Source organism: Passer domesticus, chromosome 2, assembly GCF_036417665.1.
Source record: "Passer domesticus isolate bPasDom1 chromosome 2, bPasDom1.hap1, whole genome shotgun sequence".
Classification (NCBI taxonomy): Eukaryota; Metazoa; Chordata; class Aves; order Passeriformes; family Passeridae; genus Passer; species Passer domesticus.
Window position 1 is genome coordinate 105862359 of NC_087475.1, and position 26282 is coordinate 105888640.

At 40.2% G+C, this 26282-nt stretch overlaps 1 protein-coding gene and 1 long non-coding RNA gene across 8 annotated transcripts in view; both read left to right on the forward strand.

The window, feature by feature from the left end:
- STXBP5L (syntaxin binding protein 5L) overlaps positions 1-26282 on the forward strand; it is a 185074-nt gene that overhangs the window by 151013 nt on the left and 7779 nt on the right. For 5 of the 7 annotated variants that reach the window (XM_064410300.1, XM_064410301.1, XM_064410302.1 and 2 more), the window contains 4 exons: positions 11295-11465; positions 23365-23604; positions 24501-24861; positions 25810-25975. In XM_064410300.1, the coding sequence (XP_064266370.1) occupies positions 11295-11465; positions 23365-23604; positions 24501-24861; positions 25810-25975 (938 nt within the window). The remainder of the gene's footprint in view (positions 1-11294; positions 11466-23364; positions 23605-24500; positions 24862-25809; positions 25976-26282) is intronic. The other 2 variants (XM_064410306.1, XM_064410307.1) reach the window with 1 other exon arrangement.
- LOC135294705 (uncharacterized) lies at positions 10-10162 on the forward strand. The gene is made up of 2 exons (XR_010356783.1): positions 10-5299; positions 9585-10162. It is a non-coding gene; the product is annotated as an uncharacterized LOC135294705 (long non-coding RNA).

Consider the following 26282-nt stretch of genomic DNA (forward strand, 5'->3'; position numbering starts at 1 on the left):
TACGGTAGGCGAAAGCCAACAGCTTTAAACTTCCTTACATTCATTGGCAAAACATTTTACCAACTGATTCATGAGATAACACAATAACCTCAGAGGCTTTGTCTGAAAAGGCTTTCTAAAAACCACCTATTAACCCATACAGTTCTGTTGGCAGCTCTCAGCATTTTGCTTGTTTAATATTCATTTATTTCATGTAGACCTATATTGCCAATCATTACACACTGTGTGTGTGTAATACTTTATTCTGAAAAAACTCCAGAAGTTTTTCCCAGCTGGTTGTTGGTGAACTCTGCCTGTAATACCCAATGCATGCGCTGGTCTATTTTCTTTATTTGGTGTACGAGTTGTGCCACAATAGTGGTAAGACTATTGAACATCTGTATTTGATGGTGTCTTTGAATGTCTGAGAAGTCAAATCGGAAATCAGTCATTTGTCTCAGTCCTCTCCTTGAGACTTACCTCAGCCAGCTGTTAAATACATAGTTTGCTGTAATCTTTTTTCTCAATTCTGCTTTAATATTTCGGTGGAGGAGCATAATGAGAGCACAAATTTCACCTCCAAAAAGCTAAAATGAAAATTTCTATATCTTGAATAACCTAAAACTGCTGGGAGCAGATCGTGCAACAAACACCATATCCACATAAAGGTTATTGCTCCTGGTATTTGGATTAGAATATGGGGTTCACACAAAAAATTCTTATAAATGTTCTTTAAATATTCTCAGTCTCAAGGAGTTCTTTCTAGTTTTGCTCTCTTGGGAAGTTTCCCTTGTAAGATGGCTGAAAAAGCCTCATTACTTAGTGTCCATTTAGAGACAAAAACTAAAGTTGGATCATGTCCTTGGATAAGACAGCTGAATTTCATTTCTGTCACTGGAAATCATGTGCACCTGTTAACCAAGGTAGCACTTGCTCCACAAGGCAAAAGTCAGGGGTATAAATATGTCTTTCACCTTATAAATGACTGAGAAACTTGGAAAACTGTCAATTTATCCTGGTAAAGATTAAGTAAGCAAATGTTGAAAAATTGCTGTAAAATTTAATCCAAATTGTGCAGGCTTCAGAGTACAAAGTGATTCAGTTGAAATAAGTTTGAGAAAGTAGGAATGGAGGAGTACACCCAAACAAAATTTGGAGTGGAAAATCGTAATGTTCCTAATACTCCAAAAAGGTGAAAGATATAGGCACCTATAAACCCGTAAAATTAATATTTATCACTAAAATAATGGGCAGCTATTAAGAGGGAAGGTGAATACTTAGAGTATCAAAATAGCCATAGGATAGGACTTAAGACTAAGCCATATTCTACAGATCAACTTATTTTTGTTAGTGTTATTAAAAATACATTGTCTTGAAGGACACATAGCATTAAATAGCTGTAAATCCTGAAGCATAAGACAAGCAAAATATAAATTTAATGGAAAAAAGACTGTATTTAGAGGATCTTGAAAAAGTAAGAAGTATACCAATGTGATTAGAATTGGTGAGAGCTTTATTGTGTAACATAAAATGTTATATATCAGAGAAAAAGCTACCTTATCATCAGCCTTCCTGTAATCATGTTGGGAGCAGGACATTGTAAGCTTTTCCTGGAATATATTGACAAATTGCAGGCAGATTTATATTTTAACTACCCAAAACAAACACCAGAAATTCCCCAGAAAACCCCAAGGACAGGGGAGCAGGGTAAAAAGCTCCAGAAATTAAACAAATTCAACCTGAAAGAGTTGGAAGAATGATGATCCATTTTAAATGTATGACATATGTAAGGAACTTAGAAGATTAGCGGAATGCATAATCCTGCCTGTAGTTTTGATTTCAGAGTAGTCATGTTTCTACCATTCCTTTATTTGCTTGTATTCATTATTTTTAAGAATATTGAACAAACTAAGTATGAACTAAAATAAGTCTGAGAAGGTCTAGTTCAACATCCTGCAGAAAATAGTGGAATGCCACTGGTTCCAAGAGGTTCATAAGGACTGAAAGGAGTGATCAAATTGTCACTAAAGCATCCTGTTTTTTGTTGTTAGTGCTGCAGCAATCAGGTATCCTGTGCTCAGATTACCCAGAAGCTAAGGACGAAGCATGTGCAAGAAGCATTCAATGTATAAGCTGGCAGATACTCATGGATAATCGACAGCAGAGAGAGGTTTAGAAAAGGAAAAGAAAATGGACTGAAAACCCCCCAAACTTTCGGCTCTTATCCATGACTGTCTTAGAAGGAAAAAATATTCCTGTTAATTATTCTAGCCATTAAAACTGTGCTGAATTATAGATTGCTTAGTTTACAACAGGCTGGGAAGAGCCTCTCTTTCTCAGTATAAGGAGCTACACTTAAATGAGAGTTCCTGGAAAAGGTGATGGCCGTGTTTCAGTTACTTCTACTCCAAAACACCCTGGCCACACTGCCAGAGCTCTTGGAGATTATTTATCCACTGTTTGGCTGTTGCCTGAGATTCTCCCCATAGTCTGAATATTCAGGGGCTAACAATAGTTTTTGGCCCACACTTCTTGTAAAGATATTCAGGTCACCGCTTTGAGATGGTAAAATATTGTCCATGCATCCCATTGGCTCTGGCTCGTAGCTTTTTAGAGAGTGCTGATACATCTCCCACTCTCAGCAGCGGCTGCAGCTAATTGGGACATACATTAGCATTTGGCAGCTTACAGTTCTGCTCCCTTCTTATGATCTGCCTCGTGGAATGTCCTTGCTTTCACTTTGCTTTGAATTGTAAATAGTAGAGGTTAAGTAGAAGTTAAATCTATTTCAGGTGGAGGTGTTGCCTGTACTGGAAATTGTCTGGGGAGTAGTTTGCTATCATTTAGGGGAATAATGTGTGATCTGATGACTCAGGGTGTTCTTGTTAAACTTCAGCAGGATTTTCATGACCTAAAGGTACTTTGGGACTCCACTTTGACCTTTATATGAGTGAGGAAGTTGATCTCAGCTTCTTTTTATTTTGATGTGGTGATTATTATCTCTCCTTGCTGAAGCACTTGTCACCTGTGGATGTTGTATCTCCACGTGGAAATGAGTGATGTGGCACATGAAGGGATACACTGAAACTCGTTGATAGTTTTAGCTACTGCAGGTCACAGCAACCCAATGTTTATTTGAGTTGACCAGAAGGAAGACGTGGCAATGCTGCTGCATAGGCTGTACAGCTTCTCTATTACCCTTCAGAGGCAGCTCTGAATGATAGTATCTTTATTTTTAAACCAAATAATGTTTCCCAAGGTCTTCTGAACAGATCATCTTCATTTCCTTGCAGTGTTTCACAGAGATGAATTATGGGGATAATCTTAATTTTATTGAATCAAGTGGAGAGTCTGAGATATATCCAGACACATAGAACTGCTTCGGTACAAGAGCTTTCTGATGTTGTTTCACCAGCCACTTCAAACATCACCTTGTATTTTTCTTTTAGAAAATATTTCTGCTTATTTCACTACAAGCTTTTAAAGGTTCCGGCTGATCACAGGCAGCCAGACAGAAGCCATAGCTAAAGATGGGGGAGAGTCAGTAACTGCTGATTTATCTAGAATTACTGTGAACAGATGGTTTGACTGTAAGGAATTATGCCATCACCTAGACTTTATTAGTGAAAGAATAAAAGGAAATGCAAATATAAGTAGACTTTTTTTTTCTTTTTGCTAAGCTGTGATCTTCAAAATTGTAATATATTTTCCTATGCTTTCTGCAAATACTTATAAGCAGTGAATGAGTTCTTTGCCAAGTCAAGTTAATGTCTTCCATTTTATACTGCAGTGAAAATCTAGAAGAATTACCAAATAAGCTCATTTTTTTTTCCAGGGGTTTGAGAAACATATTCCAATGCAGAAGCCCAAAAACTTTAATTCTGAAAGTTGGGTTCATAAAAGATAATTGCAAGGATCAGATTAAGGACCTGGGGTTATGGGTTTGTAATTCATTTTGTCCATTTTGGATGAGATTTGTGGAATCTGTCTGATTCATGTATATGGTAATAGAGTTATAATATGAAAACATCCACCATTTGATGCCTTTGTATTTCATTGACAGGGAAGCATCAGTTCTTGGATGCTCCCAAGCCTATAAAACAGTACCTGAATAAATGAAACCTCATTTCCATTTTAAGAATGAGCAGCAGGGTTATAGCAATTCTTGGTTTAATTTTTCAAAGTATTTACAGCAGACGTTAGACACTCACACCATTTTGAAGCTTTTAACCTGTTTTTGCTTACTAGTGCATTGGATGCTGGTAGATTTTAGATGGAGCATTCTGTATTGATTTATCTGGACCCATAGGTCTGTTTACAAGGCTAAAGAACATTTCAGAAATTTTGAAACTATATGAGTTGCTTTCCTCCTTGGTACGACTTTGTAGAAAAGGCAACCCAGACATCCAGCTGTATAAAGGATTTTCTTTAAATGCTTGGCAATATATATTGGAAATTAGTTATATTTTTGCATGATAAGGATTTTAGGGACTGTCCAGTGTATGTCTCCTTCCAGAAGGGTAGAGCAACTTTCTGTCTCCTTCTCAGTCTGAAAGTACCATCTGAATTGAGGAATCATCTCAACTCTGCTTCTAGGTAGAATCACAGCATAACCAAGTTTGGAGGGGACCTTTAGGCCCCCCAGGTCTAGGTTGTCTAGACCCTCATCCTGCTCAAAGCAGGTCAGGCTACACCAGGTAGGTCAGGACAGTGTCCAGTCAAGTCTCACAGCACTTGATCTGCAGTGTGGCAAATACCAGGTACAGGGGAAGGATTTCAGCCCTCAGACAGCTGGTTATGCTCTTGCTGAGTCTGTGGAGGATGAGCTTTGCATTTTCTGCTTCAACTTTGATCACTCTGAAGGTGCAAAACATCATGAAGTGGACTAAAGTCTTTCACTTTTGCAGAAATGGTTTTAAAACTTTATTCTTTCAGCTATTTCACATCTTGAGGCTTGGATTTTGATATTTGATATTGAGGACCCTACTAGACAAAAGTCTCTTAATCTTCTGAAGGTCAGGTGTATGACAGCACCAGTTTCTTCCTTCCTTAAGTAGGAGAATGTTTATAGTCAAACATTTTTAAAAGAGAACCTATATATCTCATGGCTATATTAGCACTTTACCAGTCCAAATGACCAGAATTTTAAAAAAGCAACAAGATAATTCAGTTACTATAGCAGAATACACATGTACTCTGTGATTATATTTCACAGCAGAAAGGGGCTGTGTTCTAACTTCTAATGTTTCCAGATGAGAAAAAAAAAATACAACAAGCTGATCTACTTGGGAATTTTACAAGCAAGTAGTTAAAAGGAAAGGTAAGTGCCTTAAACTATACAAAAATACCCTGACTAAAATGATTATAAGTAATACAGTTAAATTTCGTCACAAAGGAAAGGCAGTGAAGTTTGGTAGCTGGAAAAACAAAACAAGCAGTAAAGATCATCATACACTCAGGAGTTGGTAACAACAAAATTATATGCAACTGGTTAGGCTGCAGAGTAACAGGTACTCACTGTTCCCAAGTTCTTTGGTTTTACATAAAGAAGAATTCCCTACTGAGGACTTCAAAGGTAAGTCATTTTCCACTCCTTTCAAGCACTGCAAACACATGCAGGGTATTCTTCCATTCTGAGGTCTCTGTTCACCTCTCAGGTTGTAACATTTTTCGTTTTTAAAACCAGAGAATGAATGCCAGTTTTTTCCATGGTGAAAATGCAGGTGCAATGCCTCACTAAGGGGTGCTCAGGACAAGTTGTTGATCTCCAGGTGGTCTTGTCTGCTTGCATGCATGTCCCAGTGTTGTCTTCTGTGCAGCCCAGGATTTATCACGTTTCATGCTTATGTTTCAGAATTCAATCAAGTTTTTTGTCTTGTATTTTCCTGTTTATTGCACAAAGCATAGCAACCATTTATGTTGGATTATTCTGTGGGGGAACACTGAGTGCTGTGTACTTTTTGAGACAGTCCAGTGTGATCACCAGAAATACAGCAGATGAATCTGAGGAGCAGACTTAGATCCAAGTAGTCCAAAATTTTCCCACTATTCTGTGGGAGCAAAGGTAGATTTCTTTTTTTTTTTTTTTTTAGGTTTGCACTGCAAAGTTTTGATTTTTCAGATAAGATAATGTAGAGGTGATGTTATGACATACAATAATGTATTCTCAATATTTTTTCATTTGGAGATTGTTTATTTTTTTTATTTTCATTCCATTTTTTTATAATTTCAGGCAAAAAATAGTAGTTTTAAAAGAGAATCTCTCAGTGATCTGACAATGTACCTAATGTTTTCAGCCACTTCACAGTAATTCGGTTCTCTGACAAATATATCTGTTCATCCTGATTTCAAAAAGCATAGTGGATTTAGAACCAAGTATGTGATAGGATTTTGTTACCATAGGCAGAATGCCATTACATTATACAGACAGTAGGCAGAATGTTACAATGACAGCATATTATAGTGTTAGAGTGGACCTAGATATTCTACCAACATGTCATTAGGGCAACTCTTCCTTCCTCTTCAAACTGATGAAGACATGATTTTAAAAATGTACATTTTTGTTGGCAGTGTCTCTGCATTAACCTCTTCTGCCAGGGCTTTCACCTTCTCTTCTGCCTGGCTGACAGAACTGCACCAAGGGAAATTTGTGTTTCTGACTTTTTAAGGAAATTTCTTTTTAATAAATTCCTCAAAATTCTTATATGTTATGGTATCAGTCTGTGTTCTCACTAATGAATATTCACAAAATCATATTGATTATTTACAGACCAACCTGAGACAGCTCTTGGGGCCATTTGTACAGTTTTAAGATTGCATTTTTTTCTTAATTCAAATGTGTATCTCTTTGATATGTAAAAATAAAGGCCAGTCACCACAATAGTCATTACTCAAAATCTAATTTATTGGTAATACACAAAAAATCCTCCAGTGGAAACAGATGGAGTTTTCTTCACTTTAACAGTAAAGATTGTATTCTCCAACAGCTGTTGAGAAGATTCTCTGAGACTTATTTTTCAGTTTCTTTCTGCTCCATGTTAAAGCATTTCTCTGGTTCTCTTCTGGTTCTCATCTTCTCTTTTATTGATTACTTCCTTGCAACTTAAAATGATATTATAATGCTTGTAATTATGGATATTCTTTTTTTTTGTCTCAGCATCTCTCAAATCATTAGTAAAAAGGTTTTCAACTAGTTTTTCTGTTTGGATTTATCCCTTTGTTAGAACTGAAATAATTGGTTGCTCATATTCTTCCCTGATGTTTTGTGTCGAGTGTAAAAAATTGCTAAGCACTAACTGCAAATGAGTGCTTCTTTCTTACTGACATTTTTATTACATTTGGCTTTAACAAGTGTTCATCTTTTTACTGGTAAATTGTTGATCTCTTCTGCTTTTTTGCAGAGGTCACCAAGTTGTTCAAAAGTTCTGTTTGTAATCGGGCAGGTTGTGTAGGATATACATGTTACTGTGTATAAACTAAAATCTGCATGTGTAAATCGAATATTCTCCCTGTGCAACTTGCCTCAAAAAAATCTGGCTGAATTTGAGGCTGCCCTGCAGGTTTGCTGCTGTCATGTTGCACATCACATCTCTCAGCAGTTTCATCAGGTTCACAGAAACTGATGTTGCTTCTCCAGTTCCTCTTGATCTCATCATCCCACTGGTATTTTGTGTGGCACTCTTGCCTTACATCCAGCTCAGTTCTCTTTCTTTTTTAAAGCAGTTTGTGGGGTGCATAGGGCACTGAATGGTGCTAGTGTTTGGTAGCAGGGACAGATAAAGCATTTTTAATTCATATGGGTAAGCAATTTTAATTCCATGGGCCCAGCAAAGGCATGCAACCATGAACTTCACTGTAGAAGCAGCACATGGAGAATGTTACAGAATTTTATGTCATGAACTGTTACATATTTTGATACATCATATATGCATACCATGATTTACTGCTTTATTAAACCATTACAGTTAAATTAGTATAAATGGACTAAAGGGGTAATTCCCTATGATTACTTCCAAAGGCTTGCATGAGCCCTAAATTTTTAAATTAATGCTCAGAATAGCTATAAACTGAGGCCTGGCCATTTAGTTCACTATCCACAGGGAGTAGATAGGCTATTCTCCTGGCATAGTGGGATGGCTCTTACACAGTTTGGAGACTGCTTCCAGGATAAGCTCCACTAAACCCTGGTGCCCAAACATATTGCAGTAGTGTGAGACTGGCTGAAGGGATCCAGGAGCACTGGAGAGGATAATTCTAATTCCCTTCACCTCATGGGTAGCAGCACCCATGGATCTAGGAGGTGTAGTACCATCCAAGGGGTAGGAGGTGGTAGCAAATGCAGTGGTAGAAAAAGGATCTTTTGTGAAGTGTTTTCTTCAGCAACAACTCTTTGCCTCCTCCAGCAGAAGAGAGAGTGAGGAGCTGCTGCCCTATTGTGTCAGTAGCACAGAGCAATCTGTGCCTTGCTGCTTAGGTCCAACATTAATGTCCCTGGTGTCAGCTAATGCTCCTATCAATTAATATTTCTGAGCCAAGAAGAGCCCCAGTGACCATGTGACAAAAGCAGTAATCCAGCAAGGACAAAAGTGAAAATGTTGCTTTTCCTTACCAAACAAAGCTGGAAAAAAGCCGTGTTTTTACAAGCCTCCTGTACGTGTTCTTTGGGGTGGCTGGGAGACATCTGTCATGGCAAAGGAGAATCAGGTGACTCAGGCCTCAGAGGGGTAGTAAATCACTGCAGTCATTCTGAAAGGCTGAGAGCTTGAACATTCTCATTCTCCCTTAGAAAGTACACTGTAGAAAGTAGTACATTTTTTTTTTCCTTGTCACTTTTCTTGGACACTTCATCTTTCTTCAGACGATGGAGTAAGGAACCCTTTCTTAAGCAGTACATAAACTTCCTTTAGAATTGTTTTGTATCACAGGCCTTAGAGCATTAAAAAATGTGAGAAGTTAATTTTTAAATACACACATAGAATTTTCTCATAGATTTGAGTGGTCTTTATCTGCTGGATTCTTTTCAGTTCCTCCATGAAAAAAATTGCAGTCATGTTTCCTATAATTATCTTACTCATTGTACAATGCCTGTGTTTTTAACTAAGGCTTGAAGACCTGCATTTCTTCTTGTATACATTTTTTAAAGTTGTATCTAATCAGAGGAACAGAACGGTGTTAAAATACAGACAAGTTTGTAGCTGATCCTTAAAATCCCTCTTCTGCTTATTGTTACAGCATCCACTAATATTTCACCAACTCCAGTGCTTGAAGGGATATCCCTGCAGCTTCTAGGATGAGGCCTGATTTTTGTTTTTCTTCCCAGGAACTGGCTTTGCTTATTCAAAAAAGCATTGTCAAAACAGCTAAAGGGAATTAGGTGCCCAGATCCTCATGATGATTTCATGTGGGTCTTTGAAGGTAACTGAGACAAGCCAGCATACTTAGAGAAACATAGCAGCACTTCTCTTATGCTAAGGCATAGTGAACAGGGGTTTGGATGTGTTGTGGCCATTCTGTGCAATGCTCAGGGGAGAGGACTCACAAATGCTGTTGATGTTTCTATAGAATATGATTTTTTTCACTCTGTTATGTTCCTCACCACTTCCTAGGATTCCCCCTGGAGATAATTAGCTATCATGCTGAAACACCTTCCCACAAACTGAATTTTGAAGAAAGGAAGCTGCTGGATGAGGATGTGTCTGTTGCTGAGGTTGAACAGTCAGCCTGTGTCCTTGAACAAAGCCCCCGATCTCAAAGGACTTTCTGCTGAAATATACAAACAGTTCCAGCAAATTTTGGAAAATTTCCTAACTAAAAATTGAATGAGTCATCCACATCAGTTTTACATCTGCTGTTAGCTCAGTTAATAGCCATGTATTAAGGAAAAATGACAAGAATCATGGAAGCTGTGTCTCCTACAGAGATATTTTGTTACGCAGTACAGATACTAAATTGCTTTCTAATCTATAATTCTGAACATTTTTTTCCACTTTTGTTCATTGAGAGTGAACTTTTTTCACATGGAAAGGACGTGTCTTGCACATTCAAAGGCTACATGTACCACACTGTACACTGTATATTCAGTATAGGACTGGAATTTTGAGTGAATATAGAAATAGCTTTTCATAATGTACACTGGTGCTATCATGACATGGTAAGCAAGAAATAAATTTATCTTGGTATATGACCATTCATCTTTTCCTTGGACTCAATACAAATCAAAGAGAGTTGACTGAATATGATACTTAAATGCAGACTCTTGAAGACTAAGATAATTCTCAGATATAAATAACCCAACCTTTAAAATTAAGGCAGAAACCCCAAGATTGTCCCTACCTGTAGTGTTGAGCAGTTTTGGATAAAATCCTCAGTCTGCTTGCATGAACCTGAACTTTTGTTTTGCTTATTACCTGCTGTTTACTTAAAATAACCTGCTGACCAAAAGTAATCCACTTATACCTGGGTGTGTATCCTTTCATATGCTGAAGGGGAAATTGTGTTCATTAATTCTCCTTATGTTGTCTTGCCCGGCATGAGAGGAGGAAAAATACCACATTAATATTTTACTGCCCAGTCCAGTTCTGAACTCTGATCCAAGCCCTGATCAATGGATGTTGTGGTTTAAAGACCTGTTGACCAAGAACAGATGAATGCAGTAAGATTTTGAAGCAGGCTTGATTTGTTTCCCACCCCGTGAGACAGCAACATGCGCTGTGCTGATTGACCGTGGCCTCATTTCTATAGAGCTGTTGCAGACAAATCAATTGTTCAGCAGTTTCCTTAGAAGTAAAATAAATCTATGTGATATATAAAGAATGAAATACTTAGCAATATTATGGCTATTTTTGTAATTATCTCAAATAGTGGCCTGTTTCCTGTGGCTTTGAGTCAGGCAGGGGAGATGTCTAGCTCTGAATTCTACCCTTTAGTAAATTATAGTTGCAGTTCTTATGAGAGCAAAAAGGAAGGAAAACATTCAAGTTTACTTGGTATCTCCTCGGAGACACAACAGCAGGGTGCCAGTGTTACCTGCAGTACCTTGGTAAATGCCTGTGTGCATAGGTCAGCAAAATGCTGTGGGATCTGCAGCTCTAAGAACACGTGCCCAGTTCTGTGGCCCTTGGTTTTTTCAAACTATACCTCAAAGATGTGGTGAGTTATTTTCCACATCCATGTGATGGGTTGGTAAAACAAATCGGTAGTTGCTCACAGAAGATTTGATTTAACCCATTCTCAAGTGTCAGAACACACATCTCTCCTCCATTCTGAATCTCGGGCGCTTGACACTTTACCTAGCATTTGTTGCATTCACTTTCCAGATCACGTGAATGGTCACTGTACAAGCCCAACATCCCAGAGCTGCAGTTCAGGCAAACGCCTTTCCAGTGCAGATGTGTCGAGAGCAAACCGCCGAGGGCCCGGCAGGCCCCCCTTCAGGAAAGCCCAGTCTGCAGCCTGCATGGAGATTTCTCTCCCAGTCACCACAGAAGGTGGGTGGCAATGACTGTTCTGCCAGGTGTTTGTGAATTTCTCGCCAGGTGTGAAAGGGAATAAGTTCAGCAGGATTCTTGTCTGGGTTATTGCATTGAGCTAACTAACGCTTTAAACTGTGGTAGGCAATCAGCAGCACCATGATTCTAACCCTCTTATTGTGAGGAGCATTTGTATCCTAAGCCACCCACCTGCATCACAGTTTTGGCTGGAACCAGTGCTCCCTGTTTTCCACACCTGTAAATGAAGACAGAGCAAGGGGAATTATATAACTCAGATTGTCTACCTTTGTATTTTTAAATGCAAATTGTTTCAAATACCTTTGTTATTAGTGGCACAGGGCTAGAAGATTTGATTTTTTCTATTTTATGGTAACATAAAGTAGCAATTTTTTTTCCTCCACATTAATGATTGATTATGAACATAACATAATCCTTTCCTATAGCTCTCTTTATTTGCCACACAAACATGGTAAGTAACACTGTCATATAAGAGCTCCTGATGGAAAATATACCACTGCCACAGTAGTTTCTATTGCTGAGTGTTTTTCTTCATCCTATGTAGTACCAAACTCTTCTGGAATTCTTGTATGTTGATATTGCTGGAATATCAGCACTACTTGTACCTGCCAAGGCCACAGTATTATTTAATCCTTTTATGCTTCCTTTTTTCTTCCATCCTTCCAGAGTAAATAGGGTCACTGGCAGGCAGAACCCACAGCCCCCTAAGGTCCCACTGACTCTTGTACACAAAACATTGAGCAGAACAGTGATACTTTCAATGGCATCATGTTGCTTTCTGCATACCTGTGTCATGAAAGATTCACTTTATGTCCTTCATCACTATTTATAATACCTATCAAGCTTAATATAAAAGTGTATGCCTTTTAGAGATAATAATCTAACTTGCTTTCAGGCTTGAGAAGTAAATTGCATTAATTGACATTAAAAATTCCTATTTGAAGGAATCAGATAGTATTAAAACGTTCAGTAAAGTCTGTTAGTTAGTCCTTCAGTAAAGGACTGTTGCAAGAGCAAGCCAGACAATCTCCAGAGTCATTTATATCAGCATGTCATGTGATGGGGCATGGTTGCAGTTTGTCCTTGGGTGTGTGGATTTGTGTACAAATCACCTTTTTGCAGGTTTGTTGACTAAAATAGTTTTCTGGTTATTTGTGGTCTCCCAGTAAAGCAAAGCCTTCTGTCCAGCTTGTCTAAACTATTTTTCAGTGGTATTAATTTTTTGTGTTCTAGCTCTGCTGCCTGATCTGCCTGGAATGACTGACATTCCACTGTTCTTCTTGTATCTTGAATTTCTAGACACGCTCAAGTGGTTTGATGTGTTTCTAAAGAGTTTTCTACTAAAAAATATGGTGGAAGGGGGTATGATGATTGAAAGATTCTTAGTCTGGGTGAGGGAAAAGGAAGAAGAGAAAGTAAAATCTTTGAGAAAGAATATGCTGATAATAAGAATTCTCTCTCTAATGTGAAAGTGGTTTTGACCAAAACCTTCTGGTTAAGCTGTTCCAAAATAAAATGAAAAAATTCCCCTCTTTGCTAAGAATTTATTGGCTACTTAGGAGCATATGCTGCCACAAAAAATAGATGTATTCCCAAGAAATTATTTCCTTTATTTTTATATTCTCATGAGGTGAGTCAAGATACATGTTTTATATTCTTTCTAGAAAGGCAGCTTTTCAGGTTAGAATTTGGTAGGATTTTATTATTCTACCAGAGTAGAATTTTGATTAGTTTGCTATCTCAAAAGGACTTCTTAGACATTAAAAAAAAAAGCCTTTGTGTGTGGGTAAATGGTTCTTACCTTTTTTAAGCCTGTCTCCAAGGCACTGATAATACTTGGAGGTTTTTTTTAACAATGCTTCCAGTTCCTGTTCTTTACAACCTCTTCTATATGATTTGATTAAAAAGATAATACATTTTGGTAAGTAATCATAAGACATATATTAGAATAATAGATGAATCTTCTCCCCTTGCATTGGATTTCAAACTCTACTTACTTAAATCTGACCTCCTAGTACAATAGGAACTGCATTTCCAGCATTTTCATCAAGTCTATTTTCAAGAAACTTTCACACAATAAATTCTTCTGACTTTGTTCCAGTGAGCTGATTGTCAAGATTTTGCTGACTCTCACCTCTTTACTTCTGCAGAAGGATTCCTAATACAGACAAACAGTTTTGAAGAATGTCTTTCCAATGATGAATCATAGGAAGGAAATGGGGGGTGGGGGAGAGAAGGGTAGGATAGTTCTCTTGTCTGCTGGTTGAAATATTGCAAACTGCTCAGATTCATACAGTGCTGATATTTCTCCCACATTCATAGCAGAATAATTCAAATGCCAAGTAGCAGTGGCAGAGAAGTGGTGCATCATTACTGCTACTGCCTAAACCTATGTTTTCCCCAGTCTCTTCATCATCCTCTTTTATACTTTTTGAAATGCTGCATGTTGTCTCAGTATCTTCTGCTTTCAGAAATGCAGCACTCTTATGGCTGTAGTAAAAAAATCTGTAGTTCCTCAGTATTCTATATCTAATCTTAGCAAAAAGAAAGTTAGAACCTTGCAAATTCTCACTAGCATATTATTATTTATAAGGGAGAGACTTTTTTTTTTATGTGAAACACTGGAACAGGTTGCCCGCAGAGGTGATCCCTGGATCACAAGGTCAGATTGTTCAGGGCTCAGAGCAGCCTGACCTAGTGGAAGCTATCCCTGTTTGTTTCAGGTGGGTTGGAACCAGATGACCTCTAAAGGTTCCTTCCAGCCCAAGCTACTCCATGATCAGATTCTAAACAATTTGGTTTTCACATATACTTTTGATTAAGCACTCCATTTCTTGAGATTATGTAAAAATTTATGGGCATTGTAAACAAACCCACAAATACAGGAAATTCCATTGCTGAGCTTCAAGTCCCTTTTGAAAAGAAGTTTTTGAGATTTCAGGAGTTAGTGATTTTATTTCTTTGATAAGGATTTCTTGCACAGAGTATAAACCACATTTTTTTATTATCAAGTTAACATTGTGCTCTTAAACAGTGATAAAAAATACACATTAATGCAAATTATTCTTAGCCAATAAAATCCTCACATGGATTTTGACCCATGATAACATTCTGTAGAATGGGAATGTGTTTTGTCTCCAGGCTTACTGGATTTCTTTAGGGGCTGTAGCCATTTGTACTGCTCATGTTTCAGTCTGTTCCAGCTCTGGGTTCTGACTAGCACCCAGTTTTTTTCTGCAGGTCTTCACAGAAACACTGAAATAGGGATTAAATTTTTGTTTATCTTCCTAGGGAAAATGTGTGGCTCAACTGTTTCGCCTTCTGTACTCTGGCTCAGACCCAAAATAGTCCATCTCAGCCTAAAAGCTTACGTAGTTTTTAAACCTGCAGACATCCCAACCTGATCAAGAATCACAGTGTAGATTAATAGATCCCAAACATCTTCTTCTTTTCTGCACAGGAAAACAAAAAATGTATTTTGTTTGAATTTTTAATTACAATTCTAGATTAAAGAAACCCCTGAATTAAAGAAACAGTGGCCTTAAGGAATAAAAACAAAATTGCTGTGGGAGGGAACTCTGTGTGGTTGTACTTTTGTAGCTGGTGGGTGCATGGATATGTGCACAGATCCACGTCCTGGCACACATTTCTCTTTGGTGTGTTATGAGAAGCCTTTCAGATTTGATACTTCTTGGTTATTGGTTGTTTTGTTTTTTTCCAACACTGCTTTTTAAAGCTGTTTTTCATTCTCCATGTTTCTCTCTGGCTTGCGCTACCCGAGTCTGCCATTTTTTCCTCCTTGTCTGCATCCATACAGAAATCTGGGAATTCTGCATACACATGTCCTCCTGTGGTTCCATCATACATCATGGGAAGAAAGTAAAGGCAGAGTGTTTTTCCTTTGAAGTGTTGTGTTTGGAAATTCATTTACTTCCAGCAGCAGTGATAGAAAACTGTCTTCCTTTTTTTACTGTTATTTTATTCCCCACTATGTTGTTTTTAATTAGACCAGCCTAATCACCTTGTTCTATGAAGGCCATTTACATATTGGTGTTACAAAATTGCCTCTGAACATGGAATCCCAGTAAGGTTTTGCTGTGCATTGTAATTTTCTAGGAATGCTTTGGATTTCCTTTAAAATAATTCAGTTTCAGCACTTAGCTTTTGGGTTAACTCTGTTGATTATATCTAGTTAAAATTTGATACAGAGCACTTGAATTGAAATGTCACTGTGAGCTGGCAAAACGAACCATTCTAGTAGTTATTATTTTTAATAACCTTATCAAAATTATATGGCAAGTACAACACGATTTCCATTTTAACTGATCCAGTATACTTTTATACCTGAAGTTTTTCTTTTGTGTCTGAATATGCATAGGAAGAGTACAGTTATTCAGGGATGAGTTGTTCTCTCATCTGCATGATTTTGTCCAATTTGTTTTGGAAAATACACAGTATTTGGTATATGCTATATAATTTAAACTTTTTTTATTCATCAAAAATATTTGTGAAAATTATCATCTAAAAAAAGCCTTTTAGGTAGCCTGATGGAAAATTCCAGGTAAGTCCAGTGTGCTGTAGTTGGGATCTAGAAACATGATATTGAGTAATTATCCTGGAAAAAAGGCCACTGCCTGAGGAAGCAGACTCACCTGGTATTGTGCTGAGCATTGCAGTGTTTGCTGTGCAATTTATATAAAATTTATATCATTTTTCTCCTGTCAGTTATGGCTGTGCTGTTAAGCTGTCTCCAGCAGTGCTGGATCCATAACATATTGGATTTTTTTACACTGGATGAGTAAATGTGGCTATGAGGTTTCCTTCCCATGTGGCAAGGTTGGGAGTAGAAGAAGAGGTTTCTGTTTTTATCACTGGCTCTTCTTTTTCTTGAGTCTCTTGGGTCTGAAGCCCACATGTGGATGTGAGGTAGGTAATGATGGCCGAGAGGATGGTTGGTGTAGCTTTTAAGGCACTGCTTCCTAGGCCTCCAAGGAAACAGAAAAAGGGCCTTGGTGCTTGATCTAGAAAAATATTGGGGGGGAAAAAAGCACAAAATTATTCAAATGCATGGCTGGGTACTGCAGAGAAGAAGGGAATAGTCAGCTGTGTGTGTCTCTTGAGAAAAGGACAGGACATAAATTACTGAGGCAGAAGCCTGACTTAAGGAAGACAGTTGGGGATTCATTTTGATCACAAGGGTAGTTAACTGCAGAAATTAATTCTCTGAGGAGGTTATTGCTTCTCTGGCAGGTTTTCAGAGCAGCTCATGTTCTCCAGCACATTCCCTTTGCCAATGCTGTCTGTGTTGCAGAGTGGATCATTTCTGAACGATCCCCAAGCAGCCAAGCCAGACTGACTCTTACCTGATCCCCTGGATGTGGCACAGCAGTCCTGGGGCCATGCTTCACGAGGCCCCTGAGTGCCATGGCTTTTCACAGCTGGACTTCCATAGCATATGGAAAAGCCCTTTGCTTAATTAATTAATTAATTTCTCAGGGAGGGGCTGATGGTGTTGATTCTTCCTATAAATCATTTCAGTTTTGATAGCGTTTGAAGTTACTTTGCCATCAGTGTAATTGGTAAGACTTGTATAAAAGCAAAAAGCTTAGAGACACTGTGGTAAACCACATTCCCACTAACATTTCTGTTTGTCACCATATTTCTTGTCTGTGCACCTCTGCAGATGAAAATGTTGCAGAGAAGACCTATTCTAGATCTAGAAAGTATGCTTCTTACTTTCCTGGGAGTATGTTTTCTGTGAGGTTCTACTAGGATTGACTTGATTTCTTATGAGAATCTGCAAATTTTCCTTGTTTTTAAAACAACTAACTCAATGAAAACATTGTTGTTCTTACAGTCGCTGAATGTCTAGTCAGTTTAGTCAGTTTTAATTTAAATAATGATTTGATTCCAGGTGAAGCTAATTTTACACTGTACTCTAAGCATGTTGAATTTGAGGGTGAGTTATACCCTAAGTACTCAAATTTAGGTTTTTTCCTTACTAGCCATCACTTCAGATCAACACAGTGTTTTGCTATATCCATGGTCGCTTCCCTTGGCCTGCCTCTTCCACTTCTAATGCCCCTGGAGGTTCAGGGTTTTTTGGATCTCTGAATTTTCACCCCAGTGACAGCCTGGGGATGAGGCTGAGGTGCCCAGCACCATAGGTAGCCCAGGTGAGAAAGGTTTGGGGCAGGGATACTGCCATGCCATGGCTTCATCATCTTCCATGATGCCTTTTATCTCCACCTTACCCTTGGGTACTTCCATGTATAAAAGTTATTCTTTCCTGAGCCATCAGTGTTATGAAAGATACTTCAGCAGAATGGATAGTTCAGGTTGGGGTTTCATTTCTAGAGAATTGTGATGTCTTTGATTAAAGAACACATGTCCAAGCTCATCAACTAAGTCCAAATTGAGCTCTTAGTGATGTTAAAGACAGTTTGCTTGTGTAAGTCAAGGGAAGTGATTCATACAATTAAATATGGAAGTTAGATAGATTCTTACTGCAAAGATCTTTTACATTTTCATAGAAATTATTTCAACTTTTTCAACATGAAGAATAATTCTGCCCTGACAGTTCCCTTCTATTTTTAAACCTTGCTGAACTAAAACTTAAACCTCAAGTTTACTATAATCTGGAAATACCAAAGATCCAGGTCTACTGTCTTGAATCTGTTTTCTCTTTCAAGCCTTTATTTGCCATCCATTCCATCAGTGTTGTGTCAGTGGGAATTTGATGAAACCTTGCAGGTTACACTGCCTTAATTATAGCAACTTCAGGGCAATGCATTTCAGAACTTTCTCCAGGAAGGGTGAAGCATCCCACAGCTGTGAGCTCCATGAGAGCACAGCCACAGCCATTCCAGTGGTTGGAAAGCTCTGCAAGCTGCATATCCACAGCATAGTTTTAGGGTAACTTATATAACTTGTTCTGGTAGGAAATAATTTGCAGTAAAATTCCAGATTATTAGCACATTATTTGTGCTTAGGACAACTTCTGCTGCTTTCTAGTGAGTTGTGTTATGTGGAATGCAGCTGTAGAGTGGTGCTGTTAAAATCTTGGTTTTATAGCTAATCAAATGTGCAGTGTTCCTTAATGTGTGTTACATCCTGCCCCTTTCTCCTCGGTGTTGCTGAAGCATGGCCATCAGCACCATGCTTGGTCTCTGTGTCTCTGTGATGCTGCTGTGCACAAATTCATGCTGTAAGTATAATTCCTTTACCATATATTTCTCTTGACATTCAGAGCTTTGAATGCTTTCCTGACTACATAATTTTGAAAGTGACAGATTTGTCTTAAAATGTAAGATGATGGTCTTAAACTGGCAAATGTTTTAAATAGTTCCATTGGCCTCTGTTAGGTTTGGTGGTTTTGGATTAAAACTTTTAGAGTTCTCCAAGTGAGGAGAATATAAATGATTCCACTTTTTTTTTTCCCCCTGATTATATTGATTTCCATGTCAAAAAGGCCAGCTTTTGTATATATTTCATAAACAGATCAATTACTCATTACTTTATAACCAGGAAAGAACCTATAAATAGCATCCAAGACACTGACAATCAATTGAAAAACTCTTCAGTAATGAATGTAAATATTTGCTATGAAAATGTTGATTTTGTTACTGGGAGTTTGGGTTTTTTCATTCCTCTTAACAAGTGATACTTCTATTTTTCTGATTCCTAACTTCATAAAGAAAATCACTTAGTTAGTCCTAATTCCACTGTTTTATAAAAATCCAAGGAACAGTTTCCTGGAAGATAGGATATGTGAGGATGTGTTCCCCTTAACAAAGCTTTTGCTGCAGCTGAGAATAGCCAAGTCAGAACATTCCCCTGAGCAACAACATACATGTGGAGTTTTTTTAATTCCATAGGAAAGTGAGGAAATTCTGGTTTTATTTCTGCTAAGCAAAAGGAAGTTAAAGGATAAAAACCCAAACCTTTGCAGTCTTTGCTCTGTACAGGTGAATTGAAACACATGGAATCACTTACTCAATCTTTTAAATTCTCAGAAAACCCCTAAGCCCTAAATTAATGTTCCCCTAGACACCAGTGCACTGCAGCAGGACACTGTCAGGCAAGGAAGGGGCTGGGACAACTGCTCAGGGCTGCTTTTTATACATGTCATGATGATGTTTGGCTCAGTCATTCCTGTCCTTTTGCAATGCATGTGCCTTTGTGGCTGTGGGTGGCTTTCCCAGTGCTCCAGCACTTCCATGGAATCAGGACATCCTCACACAACGAGCAGCACTGCACTGCACAGAGGATGGACAGAGGACTCGAAAGCACCAGCTTCCTTTTTAACCTGCCTGGGCGTTGAAGTGTCCTGTGTGTTTTTCCATGAGGTGGGAAGCAACTTAGAGAGGTTTTGGTTGCTTTTAAGTCATAAAGCCTCTGTTTGTATGCTGCTGGCTCATCACCCAAATTTAACAACCAATCCAGTGTCACAAAGGAATTTGGTTCCTGAGTTTCCATCTGCACCTCATTAACCCAAACCCTGCATAGGATGGGGCTGAATGAAAACATTTTGAAGTAAGCAGGGCTACTCTTAGGACAGCAGTGGTGTTTATTCTGTGTGGCCTTGACCCATGGAGTGCAGCTTTTTGAAATGCACTGACTGCAGGTAGTAATGCTTTAGCTCAGAGCTGTTCATCATCCAAGAGCAGCATCTCCCAAATTGCAGTCACTGCTTAGCACTCAGGGGCCGCTGGGTCCCTCTGATGGTGCTCTCTGCTGCCAGCTGCAGGAACAGCCTGGAGACCTATACGGGAGAAAAGCCAAGAAATCTGGGTGTGCAAGAGGATGAGGAGAAAGGATGTGGTGATCTGAGGGGCTGTGTGGGACCTAATGGATCCTGGAGATGGATATGTGCCTCTCAGAGAAAAGGGAATACTGGGCTTCCTCAAAGCAGGAAGCAATCTAGAGATAGAAGCATATTTATGAGACAGGACCACGTAGCAGGATGTCCTCCAGAGGAGGAGAAGACGGAAACTTCTGAGGAGCTTTTCACAGGTGAGTGTCCTGTCCCCACACTGAAGCACAGAATCCAAATCAGCTTTGACAAGGGAGTGGTCCTACCTCAGACTCCTGCAGAAAGATGTAGCTGACATTCTGGATACACCCATCATGCAGAGCAAGAAAAGGGAAATAGAACAGAAAACCTGGAATATGGTGGTTGAGTTAAGGATTGCTACAGACTGGTAAGTCAACTTTGAGAAGATGGGATGTCATTTTAAGGCATAGAAAGCACACTAGTAAATAATTTAGCAAATTTTTAAAACTTCCCAAGGAAAGTGCTTTTGTATTTCTCCAGGATACAATTGCATGCTTTCTAGATGAAGAATTTGGAGCAGAATCTCTTCGAGAAAAGTGTCCCAGGGAACAAGACTTAACTAAATTTTATCCTGAAATCTGGAAAGGCTAGAGATTTCTACCTTGCTTTAGAGCCAGCCAATAAAGTCACATAGCAGTTGCAGACTTTGCTGTTCAGATATGTTTAATGACATCAAATTTTGGCATATGTCTTGCTGATCTTTAGAATTTCAGTTTGAGTAGTGTATTTAATAGAAAATGGCACAGTATGTTCCCAAAAGTGTCCTAAAGATTATATCTGTTAGTGTCAGTTTTGCAGAGATGTATTAGTTAACTGTACTGCACAGGAGTGAGGAACATTTCTTGTTAATTTAGGGAGGGAGAAAGCTTGATGACACATGCAAATGGCACATCATATATTTAAAGTAATGTGTATGTCGCCTACACCAACTGCATTTGTCCTTTCAACATCTTTCTTAGCTTGAGCACCACCGTTTTTTGAAATTTATGTGACTGTGATATTAATACACCTGTTAAAGAGAAGATTAATTACATAATAGCATTTTTATTAAAGATTAGGTACCCTTTGGGAGAAAACATATATATATATATATATATATATATATATATATATATATATATAGCCATGATGATTTCTGCCTTGAAATTACTGTCTTCCTTTCTTTACCTGGCAGCTGTCAGTGCTCAGGAGGGAGCTGGGCCAACTTGTTCCCTGCAGGAGGAGTACAAAGTTCTTGGGGTTATGGGAGACACTATTCTCAAGGTATTAGCAGCTGTGTCTGTAGATGAGCCAACAATCCCAGTTTATGCAGCTACATGGAGCAGTGCTGAGACACAACTAGAGAGCTACAACAGTGCCTAAACAAACGTGGAAATGGGGTGAGGGCAGTGCTTGGAAGTTCAAGTAGATATAAGCTTCTCTTCCATGAGAGTGGAAGTGAAGTGCCAGGAACAGCTGTCCTGTGAAACTCATCTTTGGCATGCTACAAATGGCCTCAAAGGACACAAGGTGGCCCAAGTGTGAAAGAGTGGCAGGAGAATCTGCCCCAAATCTCTGTGCCAGCACTTAAGGCAGAAGCACACGCAGAAATACTTGGTGTGTTTGCAGCAGTGCCTTGCCCTGGTTCTCTCCAGTCTTCCTCAGGGAGCTGCAGTGTAGGGATAACTTTACACTGAGGCATCTGGGCAGGGAAACACAATGCTGCAGTTTGTTGTCTGAGGAAGAGATTCACTGGCAAAGCTGCTGCTCTGGTGGAGCACAGGAATCATGTATACAGTGTGGGGATTAGCTCAGTTTTAAGCTGGAGTATGTGAGAAAGTAATTTTCTAGTTTTATTCTTCAACCATGGCAGAAACTATTCCTCTTTTTAGACACTTCTATTGGCTCTGAAGAGGTGACTGTTCTGATCTATAAAAAGGACAATTTTGTACCAGGTACAGATCCGCTTCATAATGACAGGTTCAGGAGCAAGACCTTTATCTCACATCCAGTACCTTCAACTATTTCTCCATCTCCAGTTCTTATTGTTGCAAAAGAGCATGTGGGGTTTGCAGTGATCTGATCCCATGTTTAACTACAGGTTGGTAAACAACAGCACTGGCATGAGTTGTTTTGCAAGGACTGTGCAGCAGCCAGCCCTACTCCCATATTCCTCTGGCTCCTTGACTCTTCAGGAACTTTTTAGCCCTCTGTGCTTTATAGCCTCTGATGTTCCTGCTAATGCCAGGGGCTCCCTCACACAGCTTCGTGCTTCCTGCCTAGCACTAGACAAAGCAAAGCTGAGCTCCTCAGCCTTTTCATCATTACCTTTCTCTGGAAAGCTCAGAGAGTCTCTGTACCTGGGCACTTGCAGTGGGGAGAGCACAGCTCTGTCTCCAGCTGGCTCTTGATGCTGCCTGCTAAAGCTCAGGCAGTGCCAGCTCACTCTGCAGCTGTTGCCAAGGGCACAGAGCAGGTTTCTCACTTCACTCCCTGGGAAGCCAGAGTGGATGTGTACCCTGAGACGTTTTGGAGACTGGGTTCAGTTCAGCAATGGATGTCTTTTCCCCAGGGAGGAGTTATTAATACCTTCACAATAAATGATGGCTGTGAATGCAGTGCTAGAATGTCCTAGTGATGACAACAAGAGCAGAGCAGGGGACACATGCTCTGAAGCTGGTAATGGCATCTCCCTTCATGTCCTGCAGCAATGAGATACATGGATTAATTCTAAATGCATTGGTAACATATGGGTATAAAATTATTTTGTGCTATTTAGAACAAGTCCTTTGAGCTAAGGCTGTTGTAAATTCTAATTAGTCCATGCTAATCTCCATAATAGGCAGCTATTTCTAATGCAGATCTAACTGATGATGTCTGACAGCATTTTCCACACTTATTTATACACTGGCAGCAAGCTGGTATCATGCTAAGGTCAGAATGTTTGCTCGGGTTAAGAAAACTTTATTTTCTGTACTCTGCAGGGAGTTTGTATTTGCTGCAGGCTTGTGCCTGCTCCTGGAGCACTAATTTATGCCTGTTTGCTTGTATTTATTTATGCAGAAAACAGGGAAAACTCCTTCAGCCGTTCCCGAAGCTCCAGCGTGTCCAGTATCGACAGGGACTCGAAGGAGGCAATCACAGCTCTGTACTTCATGGAGTCCTTTGCCCGCAAGAACGACTCTGCTGTTTCCTCCTGCCTCTGGGTCGGGACGGGCCTCGGGATGGTCATAATCCTGTCCCTCAATCTGCCTGCTAGTGACGACTCACGGCAGTCGGAGCCAGTCATGGTGTCACCAAGCGGTGAGTGCAGCTCCCTTCCTGCTTTTTGTCTGTCTTGGTACAGTGGGGCAATAACTGCATGGTTTTGTATGGCCTTTTGGGCAGAAGTGTCCCAAAAAATCAAGCAGTGGTCACTCACTGAGTGGAGGGCACACAGGTAAAGATGCTCATGAGGGACCAACAGCCTCATGGACTGAGACTTTTTGGTTGTGTTAGTTCCAACAATTGCCTTGTGTAACAGGCAAAATTACATATTTCTTGTGAGGACCAGGAAATTACCAGAGCTCCTTCATATTGTGAAATTACAGTCCTGTTTATAGTTCTGTCTGGGATTCTGCAAGCAGTTTGGCTCTCTCAGTATCAGAAAGCTGCAGAGAAGCAGAAGGGAGTTCAGGAAAGGAAACAAAAATGTTGGCAGGTTGCTGTACCAGGAGAGACCTTGGCTGAGTGAGTGACAGATGGTGTAGCAGAGAGAACAGAGGGCTGAGAGGTCAGGTCTGAGGAGAGGCAGCATGTGCTTTAAAAATGGACAAAAAATGGAGAATGCACAGAAGCAGAGGTTTCCCACCCCAGTTTGTTTAGAAAAACAATGCTGGAAGGTCACCAGACTTGGAGCAATTTTACTGCTGGGGAATAAATATTCTACTAGTATAATGTAGAGATAAACAACAGGCCATCTTTAACAGCATGTATCACATCCATCATTATAGATATCAGCTGCCTGAGACCTTTCCAGTACTGGCAGGCTGTTTGTTCACCTTCTCATGTGGTCAGAGAGAACTGAGCAAGCACGCCTTGTCACCTTGGCTGGATTAATGTGTGTGCTGTGTTTACAAAAGCTGGGTGTCAGCTGTGCTGTGCTGGCAAGCACTCTGGTTGTGGTGCCAGTGGCAGTGAGAGGAAATTCTGTTCTGCAGGCACCGTCCTGACACTGAAGGGAGCCGTGCTGACCTTCGCGTGCCTGGACTGCATGGGGACACTGACACACCAACCCTATGAAGTATGGAGGGATCCACACAGTGCTGATGACGGTGACAAAGCAAGGAAAAGGAAACTTGTCATGCATTCCCCTTCCTCCTCCCAGGATATGGGTGATCATCAATTTGCAGTCATTTGTTCAGAAAAACAAGCCAAAGTCTTCTCATTGCCTTCCCAAACATGTCTTTATGTCCACAACATCACCGAAACGTCCTTTTTATTGCGAGCAGATGTGGTCACCCTCTGTAACAGCGTCTGTCTGGCGTGCTTTTGTGCTAATGGGCACATCATGACACTGAGGTACTTATCTAACTCATTTTGTGGCAAAACTAAGCAAAGAGGTGGCACAGTGCTGTCATGTTCCACTTGTGTTAGCTCCAGAGTACCTGATGCTCTGCGTTAACTCCCCGGTGGGTGTGGTTAATTCCCTGCCTTGATGCAGCCACACCTGATCCTTGGGCTGTCTCCATGGGGGGAGTTAAGGCAGGCAGGTGCACGGTAAAGCAAGCTCCTGGTGTTTTCTAGTAATCCCCTGCCTGTGACAGTGGATGGCTGGCTATGATAAAAGAAAGCCCTGATAATGTGCTCAGTTATAGTGGGTCGGGTGTAGAGAAGTATAAAACCCAGCCATGTAAAGGGTTCTGTGTATCCTTTGTGAAGTCCCAAGTCCCACTCTTGGCACTTCTGAAGCTTTTCTGTTCAGATCACTTGGTTTCCCTTCCTTGTCCCCTCCCTCCAGAAGCTGACTGTGCAGTAGCCCTGTAGTTGTACCTTCACCTTGCTGCTCCCTGTTTCCCTGGCCAGGCCATGTAAATTTGGGAAAGTACTGTCCAGAACAGCAAACCCCAGGAAGCTGGAGGACAGCAAAAGTGATGCTGGAGCCTTTGTCCACAGGGTGGAAGCAGGGCCCTGCCAGGCCCTTTCCTACAATGTCCCTGCAGGCCTTGCCCTGCAAACAGCCAAACCGTGTGGCACAAGCCGTACCGTGCCACATGCACATCCCATATCCAGACAGAAGCAGAAGCCTTAGGGGCATGGAGGCAAGGCAGCTGAAACTCCTCCATGCAAGCAAACAAAATATGATGGGAATGCAGCGTTTTTGTGGCAGAATTTTTCAGCTTAGAGCTGTACTTTAACTGTTGCAGTTATGAAGAGCATAAAGGGAAGTGTTGGTTTAAAATGCAGGCACAGAGCAGGTGTACCATGTGTGGCAGCTGGTGACTAACCTGGGAATCTGCTTCTCCTCAGCTTGCCCAGCCTTCGCCCGCTGCTGGACATCAACTATTTGCCTGTCACAGACATGAGGATAGCACGGACCTTTTGTTTCACTAACGAAGGGCAGGCTTTGTACCTGAGCTCTCCCACAGAGATCCAGCGCCTCACCTACAGCCAGGAGATGTGTGACAACCTGCAGGTAGGGCTCACACCTCACCCTGGTGCCTGTGTCTGGGAGGGACAGTGGCCTCACTCATCAGGGAAAACTGGCCCTGATAAGGACAGTGCTGCTCCTCTCCACTTGCCCTGACTGAATGATGCCAAACAACTGAGAGAGGTCAGCAGCTCTGTTGTTCCTCGGGCTTTTTCATGCACTCTCACCTGTGCAAAAAGTCTTTGCAGTGTTAGAGATGGGCTGGTTTGGTTTGGTTATTTTACAATGAAAATGCAAATTAAAATGTCATTTACTGAAGAGAAGGAATTGTGAGAGGCTACAGGGAGATACA